Source organism: Lissotriton vulgaris, chromosome 10, assembly GCF_964263255.1.
Source record: "Lissotriton vulgaris chromosome 10, aLisVul1.2, whole genome shotgun sequence".
Lineage (NCBI taxonomy): Eukaryota > Metazoa > Chordata > Amphibia > Caudata > Salamandridae > Lissotriton > Lissotriton vulgaris.
In genome coordinates this window covers 1,072,914,365-1,072,940,052 of record NC_141698.1, presented here as the reverse complement: position 1 = coordinate 1,072,940,052, position 25,688 = coordinate 1,072,914,365, and the positions used below count along the sequence as shown (strand labels likewise).

The window sequence follows — 25,688 nt, the reverse complement described above, 5'->3', positions numbered from 1 at the left end:
AATTATGTGGCAGGGTTAAGTAAATTATGCGGCAAGAAAAGGCCAATTATGCAGCATAATACAGCACAGTTTGTAATAGTATTACTTCATTATTTTATCGTTTTTAATCTTGATAACACAGCCTGGGCAGTGGCTGCACCTCATTAGTACCATTTTAATACCCAAATATAACAATGAACAACAAAAGGGTGACAAGTCCAGCTTTGCAATGGGGCTTTCAGTGTTCCGCAACACATCTTGCTGCATTTTTAGTTACTTTTGAACAGTTTGAGCTAGAAACAATTTTTTTGTTGTTAAAACCTGCAGATTATACTGAAAATGATGGATTATGTGGCAAATGCGGCAAATCTATAACTATGTGCAAATCGTCACAGCAGCACAATTGCATTATTCCAGTGGCCCCGCCTTTAATTTAGTCCACCATGGAGCAGGTACTTTTTTCCAGCCTTGCCCCAGGATTCCAGGGGCACAGATAATAGGGAAATGGACAGCTCAGGCAGTGCCTCTGAAAAGGGCCGTGTGGCCGGGGTGTCAGCACCACCACACTAGACCATCTCCAGTAAGAAATCACCAAGCAGGAAAGCATAATTGTTATAGTTGACCGAAAACATAATGTTATAAATGTAGTAGTCTTAAAAAAGCAAATTTTAAATGTTGACGTCTGATAGTGCGGCCATTTTAAATAAAGAGAAGTAATTTATTATAGAGTTATTTAAAGAAAAAATAGGATGTTAATCGTTAGGATGGTAAGTTTATTTTCATATCCACATGCCAGCTACACCCCAAAGGCATCAGATTCACTATTTCTGTAACAAAGGCTCCCCCAGCTCTCAGAGTGGGGGGCAAGGGGGGCGGCTGAGCTCCAGGGGGGCCCTCAGAGCATTACCCTGGCCTGAGAGCTCCTGAGTAAGTAAGGGGGCCCCTCCTTGGACTTTGTAGGGGGACACCCTTAAGTTTCTTTACACCACTGGTGCTTAATACTAATTTGTAAATAAAAAAAAATACGTGCCAGGGCCTAAGGTGTAACACATGGGTCCACTGAAGCTGGCTGAACCCGCATGCTACTTGAAACTGCAGTTTAAAGTTAATAGTTTGTCATTTTTTAAAGATATATTAAATAGTTGCTTAAAAATACACATAAAGCACCACCATGTTATGGCTTTTCATAAATGCACGTTGGTGTTTACAAAGAAGGGCCGGTGCTGAGCACATAGAAGCGATCGACACATAGTCCTACTATATTGACATACCGTTCCATCCGTAAAACATGGATTTTCTCTGATAGCTTCGGGGGTTAGGATACTGTAGCCTTGGCGTTAGTTAATCACTTAGGTCCTGATTTAGATCTTGGTGGAAGGGTTACCCGTCGCAACAATGACGTATATCCGTCTGGCGAAATACAAATCCCATGGGATATAACGGGATTTATATTTCAGTCGGACGGGAATTCAGTCACCGTTGTGATGGAGTAACTTGTCTGCCAATATCTAAATCGGGCCTTTAATTAGCTAGTTAGTACGTTTGTTGGTTAGCTTCTTAGATAGTTAGTGCTTCTCCCTCGGCCCCTGCAGCCGCATGGACAAGCAAGCACTGGCAAAGGTAAGAGCGGTGGGGATCTCCACAAGAAATGCCATAGGTGTCCCTGGAGGGCTCCTTGACACTCTGGACACACCTGGATGACGAGCCAAGGCATCGCTCAACGGAGGTAGAGCAGGGCAAGTCCGGGTCCAGCTCAGCTCAATGACCGCAGCTCCAATAAAAATGTCATAGTCCATATATGGATCACAATATCTTAAAATATGTAAATACACAAAACACAAGACATGTTGAAAGCAGGAATGTAACACAATAAAGCGGAAAAGACAGAGCGGTAGACTATGAAAACGATACACTGTTTGTGAACACAAAATGTTGGCAATCAAGCAGAATCCTGACAGCAAAAACAAGACATAATAGCACTGCAGTTAGAAGAACATTGGAATAATTCAGAAACTCATTGGCAGCCTTGAGGGGGCTGGCAGGGGTCCAAGCGGGGGAGCACTGCCTGCTCACCCCCGGTCTTTTCATCTTTTTTAAGCAGTACTGGTTGTTTACAAAACAGCCAAAGCTTTAAGAAAAAAAACATGATACTGTTGGGGATTGCAAACATAAATATATCCTTTGCTGTTCTTTACAGGCCTCCATCCTTGGATCCGATTCTCAAAGGTACACACACAGACGAACGTCTAACTTTACGACTTTCGCTATTCACAAAGGGCATTTACGAGTAGTAAAGTTAGATTTTTGTCTCAGTTTAACTTAAGTTTTCTCTCTGTGAGACTTAAGACCAAAACTTCAGTTAAACTGAAACAAACGTCTAACTTTACTACTTGTAAATGCCCTTTTTGAATACAGAAAGTCATAAAGTTAGACTTTCGTCTCAGTTTACCTTTGTGAATCGGGCCCCTTGTGTTTGTCTCCAATCACAAGGGTACGGGGTGTGGTGCAACCAATATAATTCTTAATTATTCTGGTCTTTCTGCAATGCCATCTGACAAGAGATTTTGAGACGTGATCTATGATCTAAAATGTACAATTTGAACCACTGGTTGCTACCCGAATCTTGGTACACCTAGTCAGTGCTTAATTTGTAAAAAAAACATAAGTGCGGGCCCTCGTCAGGAGGCCCCTGCAGCTTGCACCACGCAGTGCCACTGGTAGCGCTGCCAATAACAATACCAACACAACCTGTAAGCCTTACACTCCTACAAGTGTGACAATTCAGACTGTTCGAGGCCCCCACAGCTCTAAACATGGCGTGGGAGCAAGTATTAGTTGTTTTTAATGTATATTAAATTAATAAACAACTGTTGTTCTGCTTATCTTTAAATTACACAAACAGCGTCACCATGTGGCAGCTGTCATAAGCGCCAGTGTTAGCAATTAAGTTCCGGTGCCGAGCACCAGAAACCACAGGCTCAAATTAAGCACTACATCTAGTGCAGGGGTCTCCAACCGGTCGATCGCGAGCTACCGGTAGCTCGCTGGTGCCCTGTCAGTAGCTCACGGCCTGACATCCACTTTAGCAGTCTATCATTGTCGTTTTTTGTTTTTTAGGCCTTTTGCAGTTGCTGGACTCCCGCCGTCGGAAGCAGCTGCTATTTGAGACTATCTGGGAAGGGGTGAAGTGGTTGATGTCGGCCAGCGCATGGGCCGTGTTTGCTGGCCTCTGAGAACCACTATGCGCACCTTTTGCTGCATGTCTCCATTCTATGATCCTGTGCATTTTTGCGGCCGGAGCGGCAGCCTTGAAGGATCTCCAAGCTGAAATGCAGGAGATGTAGTATCAGCCAACTTAAGCCAGACAGACACGAGGTATGAGGCAAGAGCAGCTTTTTTAAATAGATGCCTGTGCATTCCGTTATTTGAGACATCTAAATCAAACATGAGCAGTACTTCGAACAAGTTGGACCGAATTCCTTCCGAATGGCTTTGGATGTTAAAATTATGTAGCTCTTGTTGAACTAAACAAATTGTTCATTTTTAGCTCTGCTTTGCCGCCTTATTGTTCGGGTGATAAATAGAGGTTATTAGTTGTGCATTGTTGCATTTGGTTTTGGTTACATGAAAACAGATTGTACTGTTTTATTTTGAGTGAGACAACGACAGGCTGCCACCTTCGTCATTTATTCCTTGCATTATTGTGCTCGTGTTGCGGCGTTGTCACAGTTTACTTTTAACATTGTGTAGTTTTCAGTGCATGCCAACACATCACAATTCATTGCAGGGCAGAGGTCACTCACTGTGGGGTAATGCACCCTCCGTGATCTGCGTTTGACCCAGTCACGGTTTTCAAATCAGCTATAACCCCACCCCTCAAGGTCTATAAAATAAGTACCATGGGTTTGTAATGAAAACAATCTGTTCATTACCAAGATATCCATGGGTGAAGCTGTGTTTTACAGATGCACGTTATAGGACATGTCTTTTCATTACATTTTAATGAAATAATGGGAGAAATGTAATGTAAAATTAAGTTACTGGCTCTGGTTTGAAAAACCTAAGAGGTGCTTTTAAAAAAAACAAAATACATGTTAAATTATGCGTTTAATTTCATTATATTATAATTATATCATGTGAGAAGTGTTGATTTTAAGCACGAGGAAAATAAGGCTTCACATTTCACTTCAAATGTATCCCGTTTAAAAAAGTTCCTCACCCTTGCAGTGGCCATATGTTTCTGTTGTTAACGAGGCTAATAAAGCAACAAGGAGAGCTCTGCAAGGGCCAAGCTAAGGTCTGTAGCCCCTTCTTTGCGTGAGCAAAGAGTTGAAAATAATGCAATCAGTGGCACAAAAGTCATTCAAAAATATGATAGAATGTTAGAAAAGAATGTTTATTTTTCCTACACGCCTAAGCATTTCTTAAGAACAGCATATTAGTACTGGAGATTAAGAGGCATTTTTAGAAGTAATAGCTCTTAATCATGAAATAATCATGGACTCCCACCATCCTTGATGACAATTCTATGATAATGAACTAAGTGGCAAGTCATGTGAATCATACATGTGGAATAGGTTATTATTACATGTAATACATTTATGGTCTGTTAGGAGATAATTTGTACAGCGCAAATCCTGAACTCAGGCATTTCAAGGTCTAGTCATGTGATAATGTAGAAAAAGGAGGTATGATGAAGGAAAATAATTGTATTGCAGCATTTGTTTATACTGCTTACTACCCTACCAGCTAATCCATGTAGTAGGGTTTGTGGTGGGAAAGGTGTTGTCTTTATTTTGTGAGCCTATGTGGGAAGTATTGCATGTTGTGCATGATGAGCACCGGGGTTCGGTTAAGGAACGTACTAGTTTGGTGGATGAAAAGGTGTGGGAGACAGATGTGCAGGATATGGTTTTTGGTATGAATGCAGCTTTGAACAGCACTGCACGTCCTAATGATTTCTTATGGTTGTAGTCTTCTTAGCTGGTAATAGCAGAGGGTAGGAGTATGCAGTTTGTTGAAGTGGAGAGCCAGGTCTTATACCAGGCTCTCTGGTTTCATATTGTGCATTGGAGACATTAAATGGGTATCTGTTTATCCGTCGTCAATGAAGCTGCGTTGTGGAAGGACTTTGGAAAGGATTCACAAGTTGCTTGGCCTTTAGTAGCTCACAATCATTTTCAAGGATCAGAAGTAGCTCTCAGTGCCGAAAAGGTTGGAGACCCCTGATCTAGTGCAACAAGAGGCTTTTGTGTGTTAAATATATTGGAACAGGAGCTATAGAATTGTTGCTATCTGTAGACTGAAACCTGCAGGATATTAACAAAATATTGGGGCATATTACCAAGCATGAGCGAAAAATATCGCTCAGCTTGGTTAGCGGCCGAAATTATATCGCCGAGCATCGCTGATTTTTATCGCTTAGGAGCCTTGATATTATCAAGGTTTATCTCCTAAGCGATAAAAATCGGCCGAAATGCATGAATATCGCTGAAAAGTCCGCGATATTCATGCATTACTGAGCTAATGCTCTTAGCCATGTTATCCACCTCCTATTGGATAACATGGCTAAGAACTGCTCAGAGCAGGTGTTAGCTTTTGGAGATATTCACGCTTTGCGCGAATATCTCCAAAAGTTGGTAATAGGAGATAGCGATGTTAGCGACTGTTTTCAGTCACTAACATCTTGGCACGCCCACTTTGCATGTCATTAGTGATAAATTTCACTGACATGCAAAGTGGGGCCCAAGATGGTCGCTATCTCCTACTAGCTGTCGCTAACTGGTGTTAGCGACTGCTAGTTAATAGGGAGATAATTTTATCTCCGCTTTCTTGGCTTTTAAAGCCAAAAAAGCGGAGATAAACCCCTTGATAATATGCCCCATTGTTTTTCATTGTCCTGTTTTTCTTCCGTGAATTTTGAAACACGCTGTATAATTAATAAGAGGAAAACGTTTTTTTGACATCTATTATTACATCTCATAAATTTAAACGGCTTAATAAAATGCAATGAGATTTTAGCCCATAGATGTCCAATATCGCCTTTCCACAGCAGCATTATTAGCAGATTTTTAACCTGTCTTTTTTTCTGGGTTTTCCTCTATGTCTACTTACAGACCAGTTGTTTGAAAATCTGGAGGTCTTAACATCCTGTAAGGCCCCAAAAACCTTTTGAGCACCTTATTGTAGTGCAATGGTTGGAGCAGATTTTTGTTAGATGGGCTGGCATTTATATGTAGAGGGGCACCAAGTTTAAAATGACCACTTTTATAATACGAATTGATGTGTTTTATTGAGCAGTAAATACTGTTATTTTACCTGTTTCCAAGCATTATTATATTGCCAGGAAAAAGAATTGGAACCAGATGGAAAGAGATTCCCTGGCAGATGACTAAAACTCTCACAAGAGTTGTCTGTTGCGTTTTCACAGAGCCGGGGGGCTAGCGCAGGACAGCTCAGGGCACATTAGCAACAAGACAGCTAGGGCGACCACTTTCCAGTATTTTTGGGTGTTTGTTTCTCAGACTAAATACTAGTACCAGCTCTTCACACTGCCAACAAGAGAAGCTCCTCACGCCCCTTACTGGACAGATCTTTTCATCTCCCTGTCTCTGGGTTCTGTTATCCGTCAAACTATGCATGCTTAGAGCTGGTGCAACTCAAGAATTGACCTTTATGGCTCATGTTGTCACTTCGACAGTGCTAAATTTGAGCCAGTGGTTTCCAGCACTGGGCACGTGCACTTAATTGTAAACACCTGCACTTTATGGGTTTGCACCACATGGTGGCGATATTTGTTTAGTTTAGAAATGAACACAAAAACAGTTGTGTATTAATTCAATGCACATTAAAAATGATTAATGTCTCCTGCCCGATCCTTTCCCATAGCTTTAGGGGCCGGTAATAGCCTGAATTGTCTCACTTGTCGGAGTGTGATGGTTAGTAGTTGTGTTGGTATTGTCATTGGCAGGGCTGGTGCGGGCAATGAATGCTTCAAGCTGCGGTGGCCTCCTGACAAGGGCCCTGTCACTTATTATTTTGCAAATTAAGCACTGAGACTTCGGTAAATAAGGGTCCTTGGTTTTTTTTGGGGGGGGGGTTCACAGTGCATCAGTCATATTCCGTCAGTTATTGCAGTGTTAACCCATATTATGAGTGTATTGTTAATTCTGATCGATCCAGTAACAGTAGTTACCCTATAAAGGAGACAAACCAATTGGCTTTGCCAATGCTTGGTTGACATGATAGTGACATTGTTAAATGTAAAAACTGTATGTATTTCAACTTCCAAAGAAACCGAATGACTTCCAAATTTGTAGGTGTGGACTAGGATTGCAAATTGGACCTGAATTGACCCAGTGAAGGGTTGTTAGAGTTACCAGATAACTCCACATCACCAGGGCACTGCTCGTAAAGTCTTCGACTTTCCCTTTACCAGTCATTGTTTTCAGGTGAGTTCGCCCATTTGGAGTATATGAAGTCTACAATTCCCAGAATGCACTGATTTGTTAAATGTGTCCTAGTGAAATGGAGTCATGTGGTGCGCCTAGTCAAAGGTGCTCAAATTATTTTTGCAATCTGTGATCTATTGACCATGTGTTGACAAAATGTGTGTCTTGGAGGACTGTAAGCAAGTAACCTGCCAGCCACTCCATCCAACCAACTCCATATGACCGCCTTGTTCTCTCTCCACCTACAGCCGTCCGCAATGACAGGAACAAGAAGAAGAAGGAGCCGATAAAACAAGAATGTATCGAGAGCTACGAGATGACGGCCGAGCTGGACGACCTTACCGAGAAGATCCGCAAAGCTCATCAGGAAACCTTCCCCTCACTTTGCCAGCTCGGCAAGTACACGACGGTGAGTGCCCGACCGCCCGTCTCTCGTACTCTATTGATCCAGGGGTTCGTCTTTACCAATCTTCATATTAAATCCAACCCCAACCTCCAATCAGTGAAGTCAACCATGGATATTGGTTCACCAGTAGGCCACAGGAAGTGACTTCAAACACCCTCAGATCTCGCTGATGACATCACAGCGTTTACTCTTGCCCAACCCTCAGCTGCTTAACAGATTCTTATTTGCTGCTCAGAGGCTAAGGGACGTAAAATCTTCAGAACCTATACCATGTGCGCTTTGTCCTGTTTACTTCCTGTTCCTGCTGCTGTCCTCTTGGTCCCTTAGACTAGGAATAGCACAATAGTGCCTGGGACACCAAGCCGAAAGCCAGATGTAGCAGCTAGTTAGAAGAGGTGCTAAGCTACGCCTAATGAATGCCCATTGGTCAGTGTTTTGAGTTTGATATGCCCGGTGACAAGTTCAGGTAGCCATGTCTCCTCTTCTCCTCATCAGTGAGTACCGCTGCTCGGTAAAAGGAGGTTTCAACAGCTGCACAACTCAAAGACACTGGTTGCATCTAACGATTAAAGTACTAGGCACCTATTCAACAAACCTTAGGGGATAATTTTACTCCACAGATTTTGAGTAAGCTCGTTGGTCCATCAGCGTTTTGAGGGACAACAACTGTTCTGCACCCGTGGGATGAGGGATATCATTTGCACCCTTTAGTGAAATCCAAGCAAGTCCCCTGTAAATAGATTTATGTACCGCTCCCCCCTTCCCCCCAACCCCTGAGCGGAGAATCCACCTGGAGCATGCGATGACCAGAAGTGATGGGTGATCTTTGACAGTGGTGGATCACAAACATCTGGGCTGAACTGCACTGAGCAAGCCCCACTCTCTCCATAGAGGCTTGTGGGGTTCTCTCCCCAAAAACATTTACAACAAATTAGGCCAAATCGGGCATTTTTCAGCACACTTTTCACATAAATTTGCTTCCAAATTTTGTATGATATAACAAGCAAAACTGATCCTCTCACCGAGAGTTGCAGGTCAACCCACCTCAAGAAAAGTTTGAGAAAATGGCGTGTTTTTCAGCACAATTAAAAACGTCTGAAGAGCCACAGGTAACACAAACAGCTCAAAACTGCAACTTCACATGGTCTATCATTTTTCAAGCCTTTGTGTATACTTCTACATGTTATTTCCTTTTATTTGTCCATCTGCTTCTAGATAGCTTCTCATTAATATCTTAGGACTGACAGTTTTCTTGGAAGAGGCAGGCTGGAAAAATAAATAAAACACAGATCTTGCAATCTACGGAAGTAAACAACAGAGCCGGGCAGATTGTACAGGGCTGTGCAGCAGAGCTATCACTCAGGTTATGGAGAACTTAGAGGTTCGAAGAGCAGCTGAGTTTCTCCAGCTTCACACCCTTGAGTCTCAGACAAAATGAGAGTCTGGCACTGAAATCAGAAAGGCAAACTTTTTGCCCTTGAACATCAGCTTGCCAGCTAATGAGAAGCCACACATGTATCCATCCTCTCTATTGAGAACAACTTTACATTTGGAAAAATGAACTAAGTTCCACCCAAACAAAATGTCAGCTTTTATATGAGAAAAAAAAACATTTAATTCTAAATACGAAGTATGGATTTTTAGTCAATGCATGTTCTGTACCCAGTTTCTTGAAGTATTACTGTTACACATGGGTAAATTATCCCTGGCATGCTGACGTATGATCGTCCCATGGCACGGATGCCCGCTGTGTGCCGGGCATCACTAACCAATATGACATGGGCAGCTTTATACCAGTGGTGGGTGTCCTCGTGCCATAGATGCCCTTGGTGTGACACAAATTACCACAATGATGCCAGGGCAAGCATTATACTGGTTGTGGGTGGCATCATGCCATGGATACCCACAGTATGTCAGGAATTACTCCCATCATACATGGGGCAGCCTGGGCACCGTCCACCATATGTCAGGATTTAGATAAAGTATGCAGAGACCAGCAGTTACCAAAAGGACCTATCACCATGGGCACAATATGCCACTTTTATGCTTAAGTCTCATTATATACCACGAGTGAGTGGAAACAATGCACATGTATAGACTCACACACGTGCACATACTTCTGCACACACGCAACAGGTGCATATATGTTTACACACACCAGCACAATTCAAGATGTCTTTGTTAAATACTATCTGATGGCTGGCTGCGTGGCTCCTACACTGGCTGACTCGCCTTTCCCTGCCCACTTCGCCTCCAGCTCCATGTTCTATAACACAGCACGCTCTGTGTCACATGTACACTTTGACTAACAACCCGGGGCCTGAGCTTGTGGGTATCAATGTCACTGTCATGTGGGGCCAGGCCCAACAACTGTGTATGGAAGGCTGACGCACAGTGCTCTGCTTGACACCCAGGGGGTGATGTTGCAGGTTCTTCCGCTGCAAGAGCGCATTGAGAATCAGAATTCGAAACTCACGGACTGCGCATGTCTCATTGGCGGAGCAGGGGCCGTGGGACCATCGGATGTGCAATCTGTATCACCCCCTCCCCCTCCACAAACACACACCTCCCTGCATCCCATCTCTCCCACCATCCCTAGGGTCTGAATGTGCACCTCTAAGGCAACACTTCACACTGTTAGGAACTTGGAGTAAAGCGGACAGAAGTGGTGAGGCAGCACCCAACGCCCCGCGGACGAGCCGCATCTTATGTTATGTCCGTGCAGTGCATACGTGGGAGCCCTCCTAGATGGGATGTATGCGTGCAGATGAAGGCGCTCTCTACAAGAGGGCTAGACCTGCTTATGCGACTCTTTCCCGCCCACACCGCTGTGGACACATCTGTGCCCACACACAGGGTCATGTCTGAGCCGTCTAGAAGGTGCCCACGATAAACGCGAAGGGACATCGGATACTGCATCAACCCTGATGGAGTGACGGAAATGGGTAGACTTATGCTTCCCGCGTGAATCCTGGCATAGAGGCTGGCAAGGACAAATATTCTAACTAAAGGCGAAGCAATGAACACTGGCATAAAATTAACGAGTCATTAACAGCGATATAATTCATCACAGGGCAAAACATTAACAAATCTTTTTGAGGCAATATATAGAAGCTTATAAAATGTTGGGCGATTAATACTGACATAAAGAATGCTGAGGTGATGCCTGCTGCCATGAGGCACCGGGAGGCAAAAAAACGACCTAACTAACCATGATGCAATAAATACATAACGAGGCAATAATTATTGGCATTAATAATGAGACAATAAACTCTGGTTTAAACATATCGAGGCAATAAACACGGACATGAATAATGGCACATTACATACAAGCTTAAATAACGATCAGGCAATAAATTGTCAAAAATAATGACGGAGAAACAAAACATAAAAGATGTAAAACTGATTTACAATGAAGGGGCCGTAAATACTGGCAGAAGTTTGAAATGCTAGCGTAAATTAGGCAAACTACCTTAAATCACAATGGGGTGATAAAAATGGCGTCGATAATAATGAAATAGTGGGAATTGGCTTAATTATTGACGAGGCAATCAACATGGCAAAATGAATGATGGATGAGCACATATTGTCCTACATCATAATGAGGCGGCCATTACAGGTATAAATATGATCTGAAATGGTGTCTGGCTTAATTTGTGCCGGAGTTATGTATCCACAAACACGCTATATCAGTTTGTCTAAGTGTGTCTTTTTACAGGCCCTGGGAGATGATGGTGTCATTCTTTCAGGCCAACATGTATTCCTGGCAGTCTCTGATGTATCCTACACCGACCTTGCCTCTACAACTCAGTTACCAAATATCCCTCGAGCACTTCCTCCAGCTACCATTAGTAATTAGAGAGGGTACCTCACAAGCACCAAACAGGGATAGTGCCCCGAATCCGTGGTCAACTCCTGATCTTTGTGATCATTGATAGCGCTTAGAATCCATGAATACCTGTAGAACCGCAAGCTGGACCCTTCACAACCTCTGGCAATTGGTGGCCCTCTAAGCGGCTACCACTGGGGTCGCAACCTTTTACAAGAGGCCCTGTACCGTCCCTCATTCCAATTGGTTGTAAATAAAGTATCTCGATATCCATGCAGCATTCTGCTTCATGTTTATTATCCCACTTAGAGATACAATTGGGCGGCAGGTTACTTATGTCCTTATTACTGAGTGTGTGCTTACTTCTCTACAAACCAAAACACACACTATTCACCCTTGCAAAGCTCTATTGACATGTTTCAGCACCAATTATTACACACCTGGTGCCTTCATAAGGACCAAGTTGTTGAGCTACAATGCATGAACTTGGTTCAGATAGTTCAAGCAAAGCTGGCATCCGGCGGACATATCATAAGCACCCATTGAGGGTATACGTATTACCCCATGCAGATCAACTCTCCTAGCCATGGCATCTATAACAAACCACTCAACGCATGTATGGCTCATGCTTACATCATACTAAAGATACAATGGTGGCACTTGGTACATGCCATAAAAACACTTTGTTGTAACACCTCATGCTTCACGCAAGACATTTCGGAGACTCTTAACATTGGGGGGCGTTTCTGAAGGTGCACAAAATGCTAGTGGGCAATCCCACTACTAGAAGCTAATGCTAGGGCCCTTATTACAGGTACAGCGGTCCATACGCCCGCTGTACACATGGTGGTGGACCGGCGACAGCCACACTGCGGGACCACCAGGACTTTTACGACCGTGGACAGCGGACCGCCACAAGAACACTGGCACCGCTGGGATCAAGGATCTCACTGGGCCGGCGGTCTTTCACCAGTGGAATATGCGGCCAGTCCTGCAGCCATCACCGCAGAGTTATTCCGAGTTGCCATCTTACTCCCCTTTTCAGGGTGGCGGCAAACCAACAAAGTGGGCCCTAACAGGGCCCCCATGCCAGATTTGGTCCTGGAGGTGCATGCGGGGGGGCAGGGGGGAGGGCAAATGTAGCACCCCCCTGGATTTTCACCCTCTATTCCTGCACAGTGTGACACACATGCCACACCGTGCAAGAAGGTGCGGTCAGCTCTGTGACTGCGGTGGTCTGCATGATAGGCTCTTCTATGAGCCTAGCAGACCGCCGCTGTCTGACTGCTGCAGTACCGCCCGCCAGACCAGAATTTAATTGCTGATTTGGGGGGCGGTCACACCACGGCTTTGGTGGACCTACAGCAGATGGTGCATTGCACCATTCGCTGTAGGACCACCAAAGTCATGATAAGGCCCTTAGACACTAGAGGCGATCATCAGTTCACAACAGCACTCAGCAGTTGCACTGGACTGAGCTGTACCAAGATGGAAGGTGGCACCTGTTCCCAGACATGGAAACTGAGCATCACCTAACTCACCATTTCAAAAGGGTGGGCCCTGGGCTTTCTTTAGGTGGAGCGCTGTTGTTTGGGCCCAATGAAGAACTCAAGGGGCAGGAATCACCCAACTCAAGCTGAGTGACCACAACGCAGCCTCTCTGCCAGTGGTACTGGTATTTACGATGCTTTTCTAACTTAGCATTCGCTGTTGTGTCTGCCAAAGACCATAACCAGTGTCAGCTGGGCTGGGGAGAAGAAGCAGGTGAGTTGATAAATTTAAGGATTTTAAAAGGATCAAGAAAATGTGGCCCAAGTTTGGATTGTCTCTCCTTACGGGGCAGAAATGGGATGATAACCAGACCTTAATCCCAACAACAAAAGTTGGTGCAGAACGTCTGTGTTGGTCAGCTCATTTCATCATCTCATCCTCAGTATCTACCAAGGCTTCTTGAACCCTCTTTCGATCATCCACCACATGTTGCAAATAATTTGAGGCTGCAGGTTCCAATGAATCTGCTGAAAAGATTTCAGGAGTCATCCTGGGGGAGAACCTTGGGCACAAAAAAAGGTTAGATTCTGATTGCACAGTGTAATCTATTATTATACACAAAATCAGCACAGGTCAAAAGTGACACTCAATTATTATATAATGCATTACAGAAGTTTCAAAGAAATTGTTCTAAAGTCTGATTGGTGTGTTCAGTCAAGCCATTAGACTGGGGATGACATTCTGATGATTAGAGCCATGAACTACCTAAAGCTGAACAGACTGGTTTCCAGAACTTTTAAATGTTTTGTGGACCTCTATCGGAAATAACGGTTGTAGTCATCCATGCAAGCAAAAAATATTTTTGATGAAACATTGAACCATGACTTGAGCAGATGATATTTTCTTGAAAGCCAAAAAAAGCGCGATTTCAGAAAAAGCTAGCAGCTGTGACCGTAACGTCAGTGTTACCTTTGGAAGTGGGTAGTTCCATAATTAAATCAGTCGGATGGTGTGCCACGGTCTGGGTGCTACTGGTAATGGATTGAACCAGCCATAGCATCTTGAGTATGAGGTATTAGTTTGAGTACAGATGACTCAAGATGAGACATAGGAAGAGAGGTCCCTAGTTGAAGGAATATGCAGGCATTATGTGCAGTCAAGTGACAATTTTAACCCATGAAGCAATTAAAGTCACAAAACGGGCGAAGTGGGTGCCAGTGCAAAACTACGTGCTCTGTGCTCCTTCATAAGCGACACGTGTGATAAACGTGATCATCTTATGTGTCAAAATATCAAGAACAACATTGCCCGTTATAACAAATCATATATTCAAAAGTGGGTCTGTCGTATAATCAGTCAGTGGTGTTTCGATCCTCAACAAATGCCAGATTCATCATTTGGACTCTAACATATATCATGAGCCCGAGAACATATTACCAGGCACTGAGAAGCGTAATAACTCTCAAGCTGACATGGTGAAAGAATTTGTCAGAGTAGGCTTAGGTTCTAAAATGGGCAACAGAGGCCATGGGCTGGTCACATGGGCAGCGGCGGCTCCTCAAATAAGGCGCAGGAGCGTCGCCCCACTACTCTGTGAGCAGTTTAAAAAGGAAAACTAAAATGATAATAACTAAGTCTATCATTTTAGGTTTCCTTCCTGCTTTGGTGCGGTGCAGGGCGGGCGGGTGAGGCTGAGCTGGCCAGAGCAGGGGCAGGGGGAGGAGTGTTACACACACTCCAAAGCACGCAGGACGGTTTGGCCGGCCCTCTTGCGCCGACCAAACAGTCCTGCCCCCTTTGCATGTTCCACACCAAGCTGCATTACACAGTCTGGTGGGGAACATGCACAGGCTCCCTGTCGACATATGAGCGCCCAACCACAGCGCTCAGACCAATCACAACACTGTTGTAAGGCAGCGTTGTGATTGGCCAAGGGATTCTGGGAGGCTGTGTGCTTCCTGTTGCGGTGCGGGAAGACGACGGAGGAGAGGCGGAGGCCCAGCGGCACCAGGTAAGTCTTTTATTTTATTTTTATTCCCCCATCTGCTACCCCCGCCACACCACCCCCTTTCAGTAGCAACCACTACTGCCCGTGGAACTGTTCGTGAGTGCCTGTGTGTGGAATCACCATGAGGCAGGCAGAGGCCAGGGCAAACAGAAACAGGCTACAGGTGCGGGAGCAATGAAGTCACGTTAACCAACTATTCAAACCCACCCTGACCCTAGAAGGACTATTGACTTCCACAGAGAAAGGGTTGTCAGCAGCTGCCGTGACCCCGGCGGGGGGCTGAACCACTGAATTTTGCAGAGGGAGGCTTTCCATCACAGGCTCTGAGGCTGGAAGGGCTCAATTAAATCCTAGAGAGGGTTATTTTTAAACACACATCCCACACTAAAAGGATTGAACCACTGATCCCTGCACAGGGGTACTTTTCCACACCCGTCCTGATCGTGGAAGGACTGAACCACTGAAAGATAGAAAGCGAGACTACATCTGCCTCGACCCAGGGAAGGACTGAAGCTTTACATTCTGATTTGATTTAATTTGATTTACAGATTTATAGGGCGCACGTATGCCCAGGGTTGAAGTTTTCAACGCACACCTTCAGCTTAGGACCGAACCATTGGCTCCAGTAGGGGGGGGCGTTTCATCACCTGCCCTGGCCCTCGAAAGACGAAAGCCTTGTATCCCACAGAGACAGATTTCATGGCCCTCACTTCTTCCTGGAAATTGTGAAGCCGCTTCCGTTTCAGCACCTGGACAGCTCCCGCCTCCCATACCACCCTGTATAGTAGATACTTACAAATGACTGCCCCTCTGCAGTACCGGAAGTCTGCTTCAGTAGCACAAATTCCCCCCCCCCCCCCCCCCCCCCCCCCCAGAGTACAGCAACACCCGCTCCTCTTTTGACTTACGGTTCAGTGGAAAGCATATACATACTATCTCACAGTTGTTCCTGTGTTTAAGGCATTTCTTACATCTGCCTTGTTCTGACGGGAGCCAGAAAAGAGTGAAGCTTCGGTTTGCGAAGGCCTCCGTCCCGTCTTCTAGGGCCACCACGCGCGCGCTGCCCATCGCCAACAGGTCTGAAGTAGAGGCAGTGGTCGGAGTGGGTGCGATCTGAGGGCATGACCTGCCTATACTTTTTTATATTTAAGTAAAACCGTTGACAACCGTCCAGGGGCGGCCAATGCCAGCAGATGGATGCTTCAGCTGAAGTGCAAAAGCACAGGGTCAGACTGATTTGCATATAGCCATGTCTGAACTGGGGTGGCAGAGTGGGCTAAAGAACGGAGATGGATTAAACCCAGATCTTTTGACTGGGTGTGAGTGTTTGATTGGTTCAGATGCTCCGTCCATCACCACCCCCTTTTGTACCATCAGCTGAAGTGCAACCGAGGGATGGAGGGGCAGACAGCTAAACGAGCCTTCCTGCCAGGGTGCCTGCTTGTCTGAAAGAAGTGCAAATGCGTGTAACTGGCTGATCTGCAAATGTAAAGGGTGGTTGGAAAACCAGTATTGGCTTCAATAGATGGAATTACTTGAAGCTTTCTGATGACACTCATTTATTTCTTTGAGGATAGTGTCAAGGTCAGTTACCAGCTGAGCTGGTAAGAGGGTGCTTTTAAAGGCCAGTTATAAAAAGAAAATTGCACTATGTATAGTCTGGGCATTACTAAAATCTATATTTTGACAGCACTTTTTATATTAAACCGTTTTGCACATTTTATAGCAGTCTATCTTATACTGTGTGTATTGCAAGTTTAAAATAATGACTTGCATGTTTATAGTGCTCTCTGTCACAGACTGGGACCTCGTAGCACCAGACATACACAAGTCACTATTCTCGACTCAATTCTGTGGCCCTCTGGGTACAGACATAGACCTCTGCAGTGCATTAACTAATAGAGGTTTCATAGTGGGTGATAGTACATTTCCTACTGGTTGACCTAACTTGCATTTATTTTTCACTTAGGCAGTGTGTTATTTTATATGTAGTTACCTTAAGGTGAAAGACCAATAAAAAGTTATACAATATTTTGTTTTTTAGCCACACATTTGACCCTGCCCAGATGCTCACTGACCCCACCCCATTGCACACTGCATCACAGGGCCTCTTTACAATATTTTGACAGCTGCGCAGCACATCTTACGAATGCGCTGCTGTGTGTCAAAAGAGCAGGACAGAAATGTGCCGCATCTACAAGATACAAAAAGAACAATTGATGGACAAACTGCAGAACAATGTCATACATTCACCCCAGTACAGAGATCTGGCCCTAAATCCATCGTTTCTTTGCTCCCCATGCCATTTCAGCTTGAACCCAGCCATATGCAAATCAGTCTTCACCCTGCGCCCAATGGGAACAGTCCAACCCAAAATGCCAGGTCAGGTCCTCCCTGGACTGGAAACAAGCATCCTAGGACCGGTTTTGGGATTTCACCCCCATCAGCCAGGATAGCTGGACTCCAGTGGCATGGAGAGCATTCCTGTCCTTTTCCCTGTGCTGGTGCACAATGGGCTGCATAAGATACAGTGTCTGTTTCCAGAGTTGGTGTGTCAGCACTCTGCATAGGATATGTGTATGTATCCAATGTGTCTGTGCCCGCACTCCGCATAAGATACAGTGTCTGTTTCCAGAGTGGGTGTGTCAGCAATCTGCATAGGATACAGTGTCTATGTCCAGTGTGTGTGCTAGTTCTCTGCATAGGAAACAGTGTCTGTTTGCAGTATGCGTGCCAGCACTCTGCATAGGATATAGTGTCTGTTTGCAGTGTGTGTGCCAGCACTCTGCAAGGGTATACAGTGTCTGTTTCCAGTGTGTGTATGTCAGCACTCGGCACAGGATACAGTGGCTGTGTTCAGTGTGTGTGTGTGCTGGCACTCTGCCCACAAAACAATGGTTGTTTCTAATCTGTGTGTGCCAGCACTCTGCATAGGTTACAGTGTATGTTTGCAGTGTGAGTGCAAGCACTCTGCAAAAAATACGTCTGTTTCCAGTGTGTGTGTGCTGGCACTCTGCATACAATACAGTGTATGTTTCTAATATGTGTGTGCCAGCACTCTGCATAGGATATTGTGCCTGTTTGCAGAGTTCGTGCCTGTTTGCAGAGTGAGTGCCAGCACTCTGCATAAGATACACTGTCAAGACCTCTGACTCTGGTCAGGGATCTGCTGTCTCCCCCATTAGCTCTACCGTTGTGCCATTGCCGCCGACATAGATCTGGCAGGGTTCGAGACCACCTGCCGCCATCTTGCCTCACTGTGCCCGTTTTTTCCTCAGATTTTTCCTGTGGTGTTATATTGTTTTATATTATATGTTTCATATTGTGTGTTTTATATTGTGTGTTTTAGATTTAGGTGCCAGGGGTAGGTACCATTCACAACTGTGACCGCCTCTGTTGTCTGTTGTCACACCCTGCCTGTTATCCATCCACTGCTCCCCCGCAGCCCCCACCCCTGCCTCTCATGCTCCCTCCTCCCAGCTGAGCTTCCCGCCCTCCTCCCCTATATAATGGCGGCTGCTATGCGGCCGCGCCATGCTCCAAAGGCAAGCCCGGCTCTGGCCGTCCGCGACCCAACTGCAGCCAGGGACACTGGACCCTCTACCATCCACCGCTGTGACTCAGCTACCCTCCTGACACTCAACCCCAGGAGGAACAACACCTGTCAGTTGTCCATGCCGACCAACACCCACGGACAGCTCTCCTGCCACCACTGCCGCCAGACTTTTAACACCATCAGCACCTCCACGGCCGGCACGCCAGGACCGAACACCAACACCTCCTAAGCTCTAAGGTGCATCCTCCTCAACGTGCGCTCCCTGCACAAACACACCGTTGAGATCTGGAACCTCCTCGACACCCTTTCACCAGATGTTGCCTTCTTCACAGAAACCTGGACCAACGCCTCATCTGCCCCTGACATCGCCACCGCCATCCCCGATGGATACAAGATCCAGAGGAAAGACCGCCCTAACCGCCTGTGTGGAGAACTCGCCATCGCACACAAGAGCTCCCTCCGACTCTCCATCTCCACCACCGAAGACATCTCCACCACCAAACACCTTCCCTTCCCTTCCAGATCCAGACCAGTCCCAGAACCACTTTGCACGGCACCCTCGCCTACAGACCCCCCGAACTCCACGCCCTGTTCATCACGACCATCACCGACATCATCGCACCCCACGCCATCGCCTCCATGGACTACATACTCACCTCGACAACCTCAGGGACCCCAACTCCACCACCCTGCTGGAAAACCTCACCAACCTAGGCCTGAAACAGCTTGTTGCCATGCCCACCACGAGGTAGGACACACCCCATCTTCGCAGGAGGTAACAGCATCCACTTCAGCCACACCACACAACCCCTCTGGATGCATCACCACTATGTACACTTCAACGTCAACAAACCCACCACCCCTAATTTGGTACTGCAACCCACGAAGGAATTGGAGCAAAATTACGGAGGAGCAGCTCAACTCCACCCTCAACCTCGTCCCCCCACCACCCCGACCGACCCCAAACTGTGCAGCAAAGGAACTCCACAGATGGATCTCCAATGGCACAGACTAGCATGCACCCCTACGCAACCCCAACAGACAGTGACCCAGGAAAGCCACCTGGTTCACTGCCGACCTCCAAGAATCCAGACACACCTGCAGATGTCTCTAGAAGAACTGGAGAAACAGCAAAACAAAAATAGACCGCACCACCTCCAATAACGCCATGATGGAATACCACCAACGCATCAGATCCACCAAAAGGACTTTAATCCAAAACAAGATACTCGCCAACTTCAGCAACTCCAAAGAACTCTTCAACATCATCCAGAAATTCACCAAGTTCTCCAGCTAAACCACGGACATCAAATCCCCTCCCAGGACCTCTGCGACAAGCTCGGATCCTACTTCCACCTGAAAATCAAGGACCTCTATGACCATTTCAACAAACAGACTCCTGACGCCGAAACCATCACCCCCCCAGCAATGCCAACCAGCCTACCATCTCGTCCTGGACCTCAGTCACCACTGAAGACACCACCTCGACCATGAAGGGCATCCACTCGGGGGTCCCCATGGACCTCTGCCCACCCACATCTACCACAGAGCCGCCATAGCCCTAGAACTGCAAAGCACCATCAACACCACTTTCAAGACGGGCAACTTCCCCAACAACTGGCAACACGCAGAAGTCAGACCCCTACTAAAAAAAAACCACAGCAGACCCCACGGACCTACCCATCCCCCTCCTCATTTTCACAGCCAAAGTCAATCAAGAAGATCGTCAATGCCCAGCTAACAAAATTCATCGAAGAAAACTCCATCCTCGACCCCTCCCAATCTGGCTTCCGCAGCAACCACAGCACCAAGACCGCTTTACTCGCCGCAACAGAAAACATCTGCACCCTCCTCGACCAAGGACACACCGCAGCCCTGATCCTGCTCGACCTCTCCACAGTGTTGGACACCATCTCCCACCGCACACTCACTGACAGACTCCACGACGCCGGCATACAGGGAAGGGCCCTCGACTGGATCCGCTCCTTCCTCACCGGCAAAACCCAAAGAATCAGACTGCCACCTTTCCTCTCCGCACGCACAGAAATCAACTGCGGAGTACCCCAAGGATCATCACTCAGCCCCACGCTCTCCAACATCTACATGGCCCCCCTCGCGGCCATCGTCAGACACCACAGACTCAGCATAGTATCCTACGCAGATGACACCAAGCTCCTCCTCTCCCTCACCAAGGACCCTATCACCACCAGACTCAACTTCCAGGAAGGAATGAAGAATGTTGCATCCTGGATGAGCAGCAGCTGCCTGAAGCTCAAACCAGAGAAGAGAGGTCCTCCTCCCTCTCCATGACCCGACAGGTCAACCCCGTTGCCACCAGCTGTTTCAACTTGCTCCGCATCCTCCGAAAGACCTTCAAATGGATCCCCCATGAATCAAGGAAAACCGTCACCCACGCCCTCATAACCAGCAGACTGGACTACGGCAACGCCTTCTACGCCAGAATCAACAAGTCGCTACTCCACAAATTCCATATCATACAAAACACCGCAGCCAGACCCGTCCTCGGCATCCCCCGACACGAACACAACACCCAGCACCTCGCAACCTCCACTGGCTCCCCTTCGAGAAAAGAATCACTTTCAAAATACTCACCCACGCCTACAAATGCCTCCACAACACCGGACCCCAATACCTCAACGAAAGAATCTCCTTTCAGTATCCAAGAGAAATCTCCAATCCGCCGGCCTCGCCGAAACCGCACCGATCCGCAAAGCCAGAAAAGGTGGAAAGGTCTTCTCCTTCATCGCAGCCAAGACCTGGAGCGAACTCCTGATCAACATCAGACGCTCCCCCTCCCTGGACATCTTCAGGAAGACACTCAAGACCTGGCTCTTTGACTGAACGGAGCTACCTCCCCCCGACACCCCCCCCAGCGCCTGAGACCCTCACGGGTGAGTAACGCGCTTAGAATGCACCTGATTGATTGTCTGTTTCCAGTGTGTGTGTGCCAGCACTCTGCATAAGATACAGTGTCTGTTTCCAGTGTGTGTGCCAGCACTCTGCATAGGATACAGTGTCTGTTTGCAGTGTGTGTGCAAGCACTCTGCATACAGTACAGTGTATGTTTCTAATCTGTGTGTGCCAGCACTGTGCATAGGATACTGTGTCCAGTGTGTGTGCGTGAGAGCACTCAGCATAGGATACAGTGTCTGTTTGGAGTGTGTGCCAGCACTCTGCATAGGATACAGTGTCTGTTTCCAGTGTGTGTGCCAGCACTCTGCATAGGATACAGTGTCTGTTTGCAGTGTGTGTGCAAGCACTCTGCATACAGTACAGTGTATGTTTCTAATCTGTGTGTGCCAGCACTGTGCATAGGATACTGTGTCCAGTGTGTGTGTGTGTGAGAGCACTCAGCATAGGATACAGTGTCTGTTTGGAGTGTGTGCCAGCACTCTGCATGAGATGCAGTGTTTGTTTCCAGTATATGTATGTAAATAATGCTCCTGTTAAATATACTGTTTTGTTTTCTGGTGATTATTTGTATAAACCAGTCTGTTGTCCCATTGAATAAACATTCTGTAGAATGAAAACCCACGAGTCTGTTTTCCATGTTTAATATTGTTTATCCCTCTGGTTTTAAAAAAAATAGAGCACTTTCATTGTGGGTTGTGGCTCTGACAAAGACCCAACAGGTCGAAACGCGTCAGCCAGTCTCATAAATTAATATTCCAAGACTCCTGTAGTGCGGGCTCTTTCTTGTGCAGCAGCGCAAGGTTGTGATATATATATATATATATATATATATATATAGATATATATGTATATATATATCTATATATTTTGTAGCAATTCAAAAATAACGCTGCACTCTTCTCGGGTGATTTCAATACGATTTATTTCAGCTCCATCATACTTCATCATGATGGAGCTGAAATAAATCATATTGAAATCACCCGAGAAGAGTGCGGCGTTATTTTTGAATTGCTACAAAATAATTACGAGCTGAGTCCTTGTCTCGTCGCCGGCACCAGCTGAAAGCTGCTCGTCCTCAATAAGGACGTTTGCTACTAAATATATCTATATATATATATATATATATATATATATACAAGTTGTTGGTGAATAACATTTTAATAGTCTCTTCAGAATCTATAGTTTTCTTTCTTCCAAACCTTTAGATTTCATGTAGCAATTAGATCGCTTTTATATCGGGGTGCTCAAATGTCAAAATGCCTAGATATTAATGCCATTATGTGCTTGAAGTTGCATGATGTGGGCTACACTTTTCCTTTCCTTACCGCATAGTTTGTTATGCTTGGCTCATAATTTAGCTAATCCAGTTGCATGAATTGGTCTTTCTTTGGAGCACAGATCGAGTGAACCCGCGTATAAGAATACTGGGACAATGCCTCCTAACAGCCAGAAGGCCAATACAGGGTCAGTCAAATGGCGAGGCAGCATCTAACTCAAAAGGCACCTGAGCTGACTACCATGACCCATCATTTCTTTTAAGTAGTGAAAATCCATTTTTCTAATATCATGAAAATATAGATTTTTTGTTTACCTTTGTGGTACTAGCCACTCGCATGCTTGGCAGTCCACACTCAAGAAAGTCAGGGCCAAGGCATGATGGAGGCCTTGTGTCCTGAAGAGACTAAAATAGAACTAGTAGCAAAGATTATCCATCTGAAGATGCTGTGAGTACCTTTAGGAAAGAGACAATATAGAAATGAAGTCCATTCCTGAAGCATCCTTCCAGTGAAGGTGGTGGAGAGTCAACCAGGGTAATGATCGTATTACATAATCAATAAAAAACAAAAACACCAGCGCACATCGTATCAAGTCACTATTATCCCAGTGCCTTGTGCACCAATCTTCAATGCAAATTCTTGCCCAAACACTCCTTCTCAATCCAAGGAAGTCACGTAGTGTAGACAAAATTGGTATTTTATTTCTTTTAAAACCAAGTGCTTCACAGCCGATGCGCGTTTCGCCCTTTGCGGGCTTCCTCAAGGCAGATTTCCAATAAGCTTAGCACTGTATAATTCTCAACGCTTGTCACACTAAATCACTCTTAAGGTGAGCTTCACTTAGTCGTATATTCCAATTTATCCAAAAACTAATAGTAGTAGCAGTAGTCCTTCATATATAGTCACTCAGGAGCCATGATAAGTTCCATCAAAAAACGCTGTGCGCTCCACCGACACACGTTGTAACAACAGTGAAGGTGGTGGAGAGTCAACCAGGGTAATGATCGTATTGCGTAATCAAGGGGTAAAGCTGGAGACCACATAGAGGGACTAATTATGATGTTGGCCATAAAGCCTTCTGGCTGCTCGTCAGAGGTTTTGTGCCCGACATCACAGGTTTCCATCCGACCGCCGCATTACAATGCTGGCGGTCGGAGGAAAACCCGCGGCAGAACTCTGCTGCGCTTCCGACGCGCTCACAGAGCCCGTTGGGGCGGCGGGCAGAAAAGTAATTCCCATAATGATGGCAGGACAGCCTCGGCTCCGCCATCAGGATTATGATGTTGCATTCCACCTGCCCTTTCATGGCAGTCCACCCCCCCCCCCCCATGAAAAGGCAGACGGAAAGTAACTTTGAGGGTCACTAGCAGGGCCCTCTGCCCCCTGGCCCGCCGCTATAGGGCCTGAGGGGCACCTATGGTGTCCCTCTAAAAATCCCTGCACCGTGTGGCAGGCACCGCATGATGCAGGGATGTTTGAAAACATACATTTTTCGATTGCAGCTTTTTTTGTGGCCCTTTTGCGGCTGATGCACAAACTGCTATTAAAAAATTGTGGTTTCCGATTGCTCATAGGGTGGTCACATCCTAATTCAAGGGGTGGAACCACCAACTTATTGTTGGGCATTTCCATTACGCTATGTTGTCGCGACATCGTAATTAGGCCCAGAGTCTTTTTCTGAAAAGTTGGCAGAACATAGGCAGACTGGATTACAAGTGCTTTCATGTTTTTTCCATCACAACTCATGTTTTGCCTCCTGGTTCTGTCCCTGGCACTTCTGCGAACTGGCACTTCTGACTTGAGTTTGAAACTTTGAATTAGCACTGATGGGGCATGGATTTTCCATCACAAAGTCCTACAAACACCTTTTACTCTGATGGTAGGGATTAAAACGTGCAACAAACGCTGGTCGTACGTTGCTGTGCGTGTACAAACTTATCTTTATGTGCCAATATATGCCAAGCTCTAATGGTTTACTGAGGCTGATGGTTACATAATTTTGTTTCCTTCTGTTTTCTGCTCTCTCCAGAATTCCAGCGCTGAACAGCGAATCCGCCTTGACCTCGGACTTTGGGACAAATTTAGTGAGCTTGCGACTAAGTGCATTATCAAAATTGTGGAATTTGCAAAGCGGTTGCCCGGCTTTACCAGCTTGACCATCGCAGACCAGATCACCCTGCTGAAGGCAGCGTGTCTGGATATCTTGGTAAGTGACTGTAACGCTTGTTCTCAGGCATCACGCTATAGCACCTCTGTAGTCCTGCCCACCACATTTGATCAATTAGATGCATAAGTTGTCCAGAATTCACACCATTGCCATCAGTTTGGGTTTGGATTCTACTGTGCTCCACCATAAAATCAAAAAAAAATATCGTTTTAAGAATAGGATTATTTGATGATTTGTCCTGATGATGGCTTATGGCACCCACATGAAGCCGCAACGTTGTCGACAATGTCTCTTCTTGAATTCTCACTTACATGTAAAGATGATTGAATGCCCTCAACAAACTCAATTTATGAGTTTTATATGCATTGTTACAAGTTCGAAGACCTGTGCTGTACAAGTGGGAAAATACTGCATTTAGAGTAGTGACATAGGTTTGCTGCTACTTGCATGTGGTCTAGTAGACCAAGTACAATGTGCTTTTGACCTTTTACACTTTCATGAATTCTTTACTGAAATTAGACTAAATAAAAACACTAATATTCACTAAGTGATAATGATCTCCAAACAGTAAATGCATGTCAATAGGTTTA

At 45.8% G+C, this 25,688-nt stretch overlaps 1 protein-coding gene across 1 annotated transcript in view; it reads left to right on the top strand.

Moving 5' to 3' along the window:
- RARB (retinoic acid receptor beta) overlaps positions 1-25,688 on the top strand; it is a 336,058-nt gene that overhangs the window by 202,919 nt on the left and 107,451 nt on the right. Inside the window, exons 4-5 of the mRNA XM_086942137.1 lie at positions 7,679-7,839; positions 24,961-25,137. Of these exons, the coding sequence (XP_086798263.1) occupies positions 7,679-7,839; positions 24,961-25,137 (338 nt within the window). The remainder of the gene's footprint in view (positions 1-7,678; positions 7,840-24,960; positions 25,138-25,688) is intronic.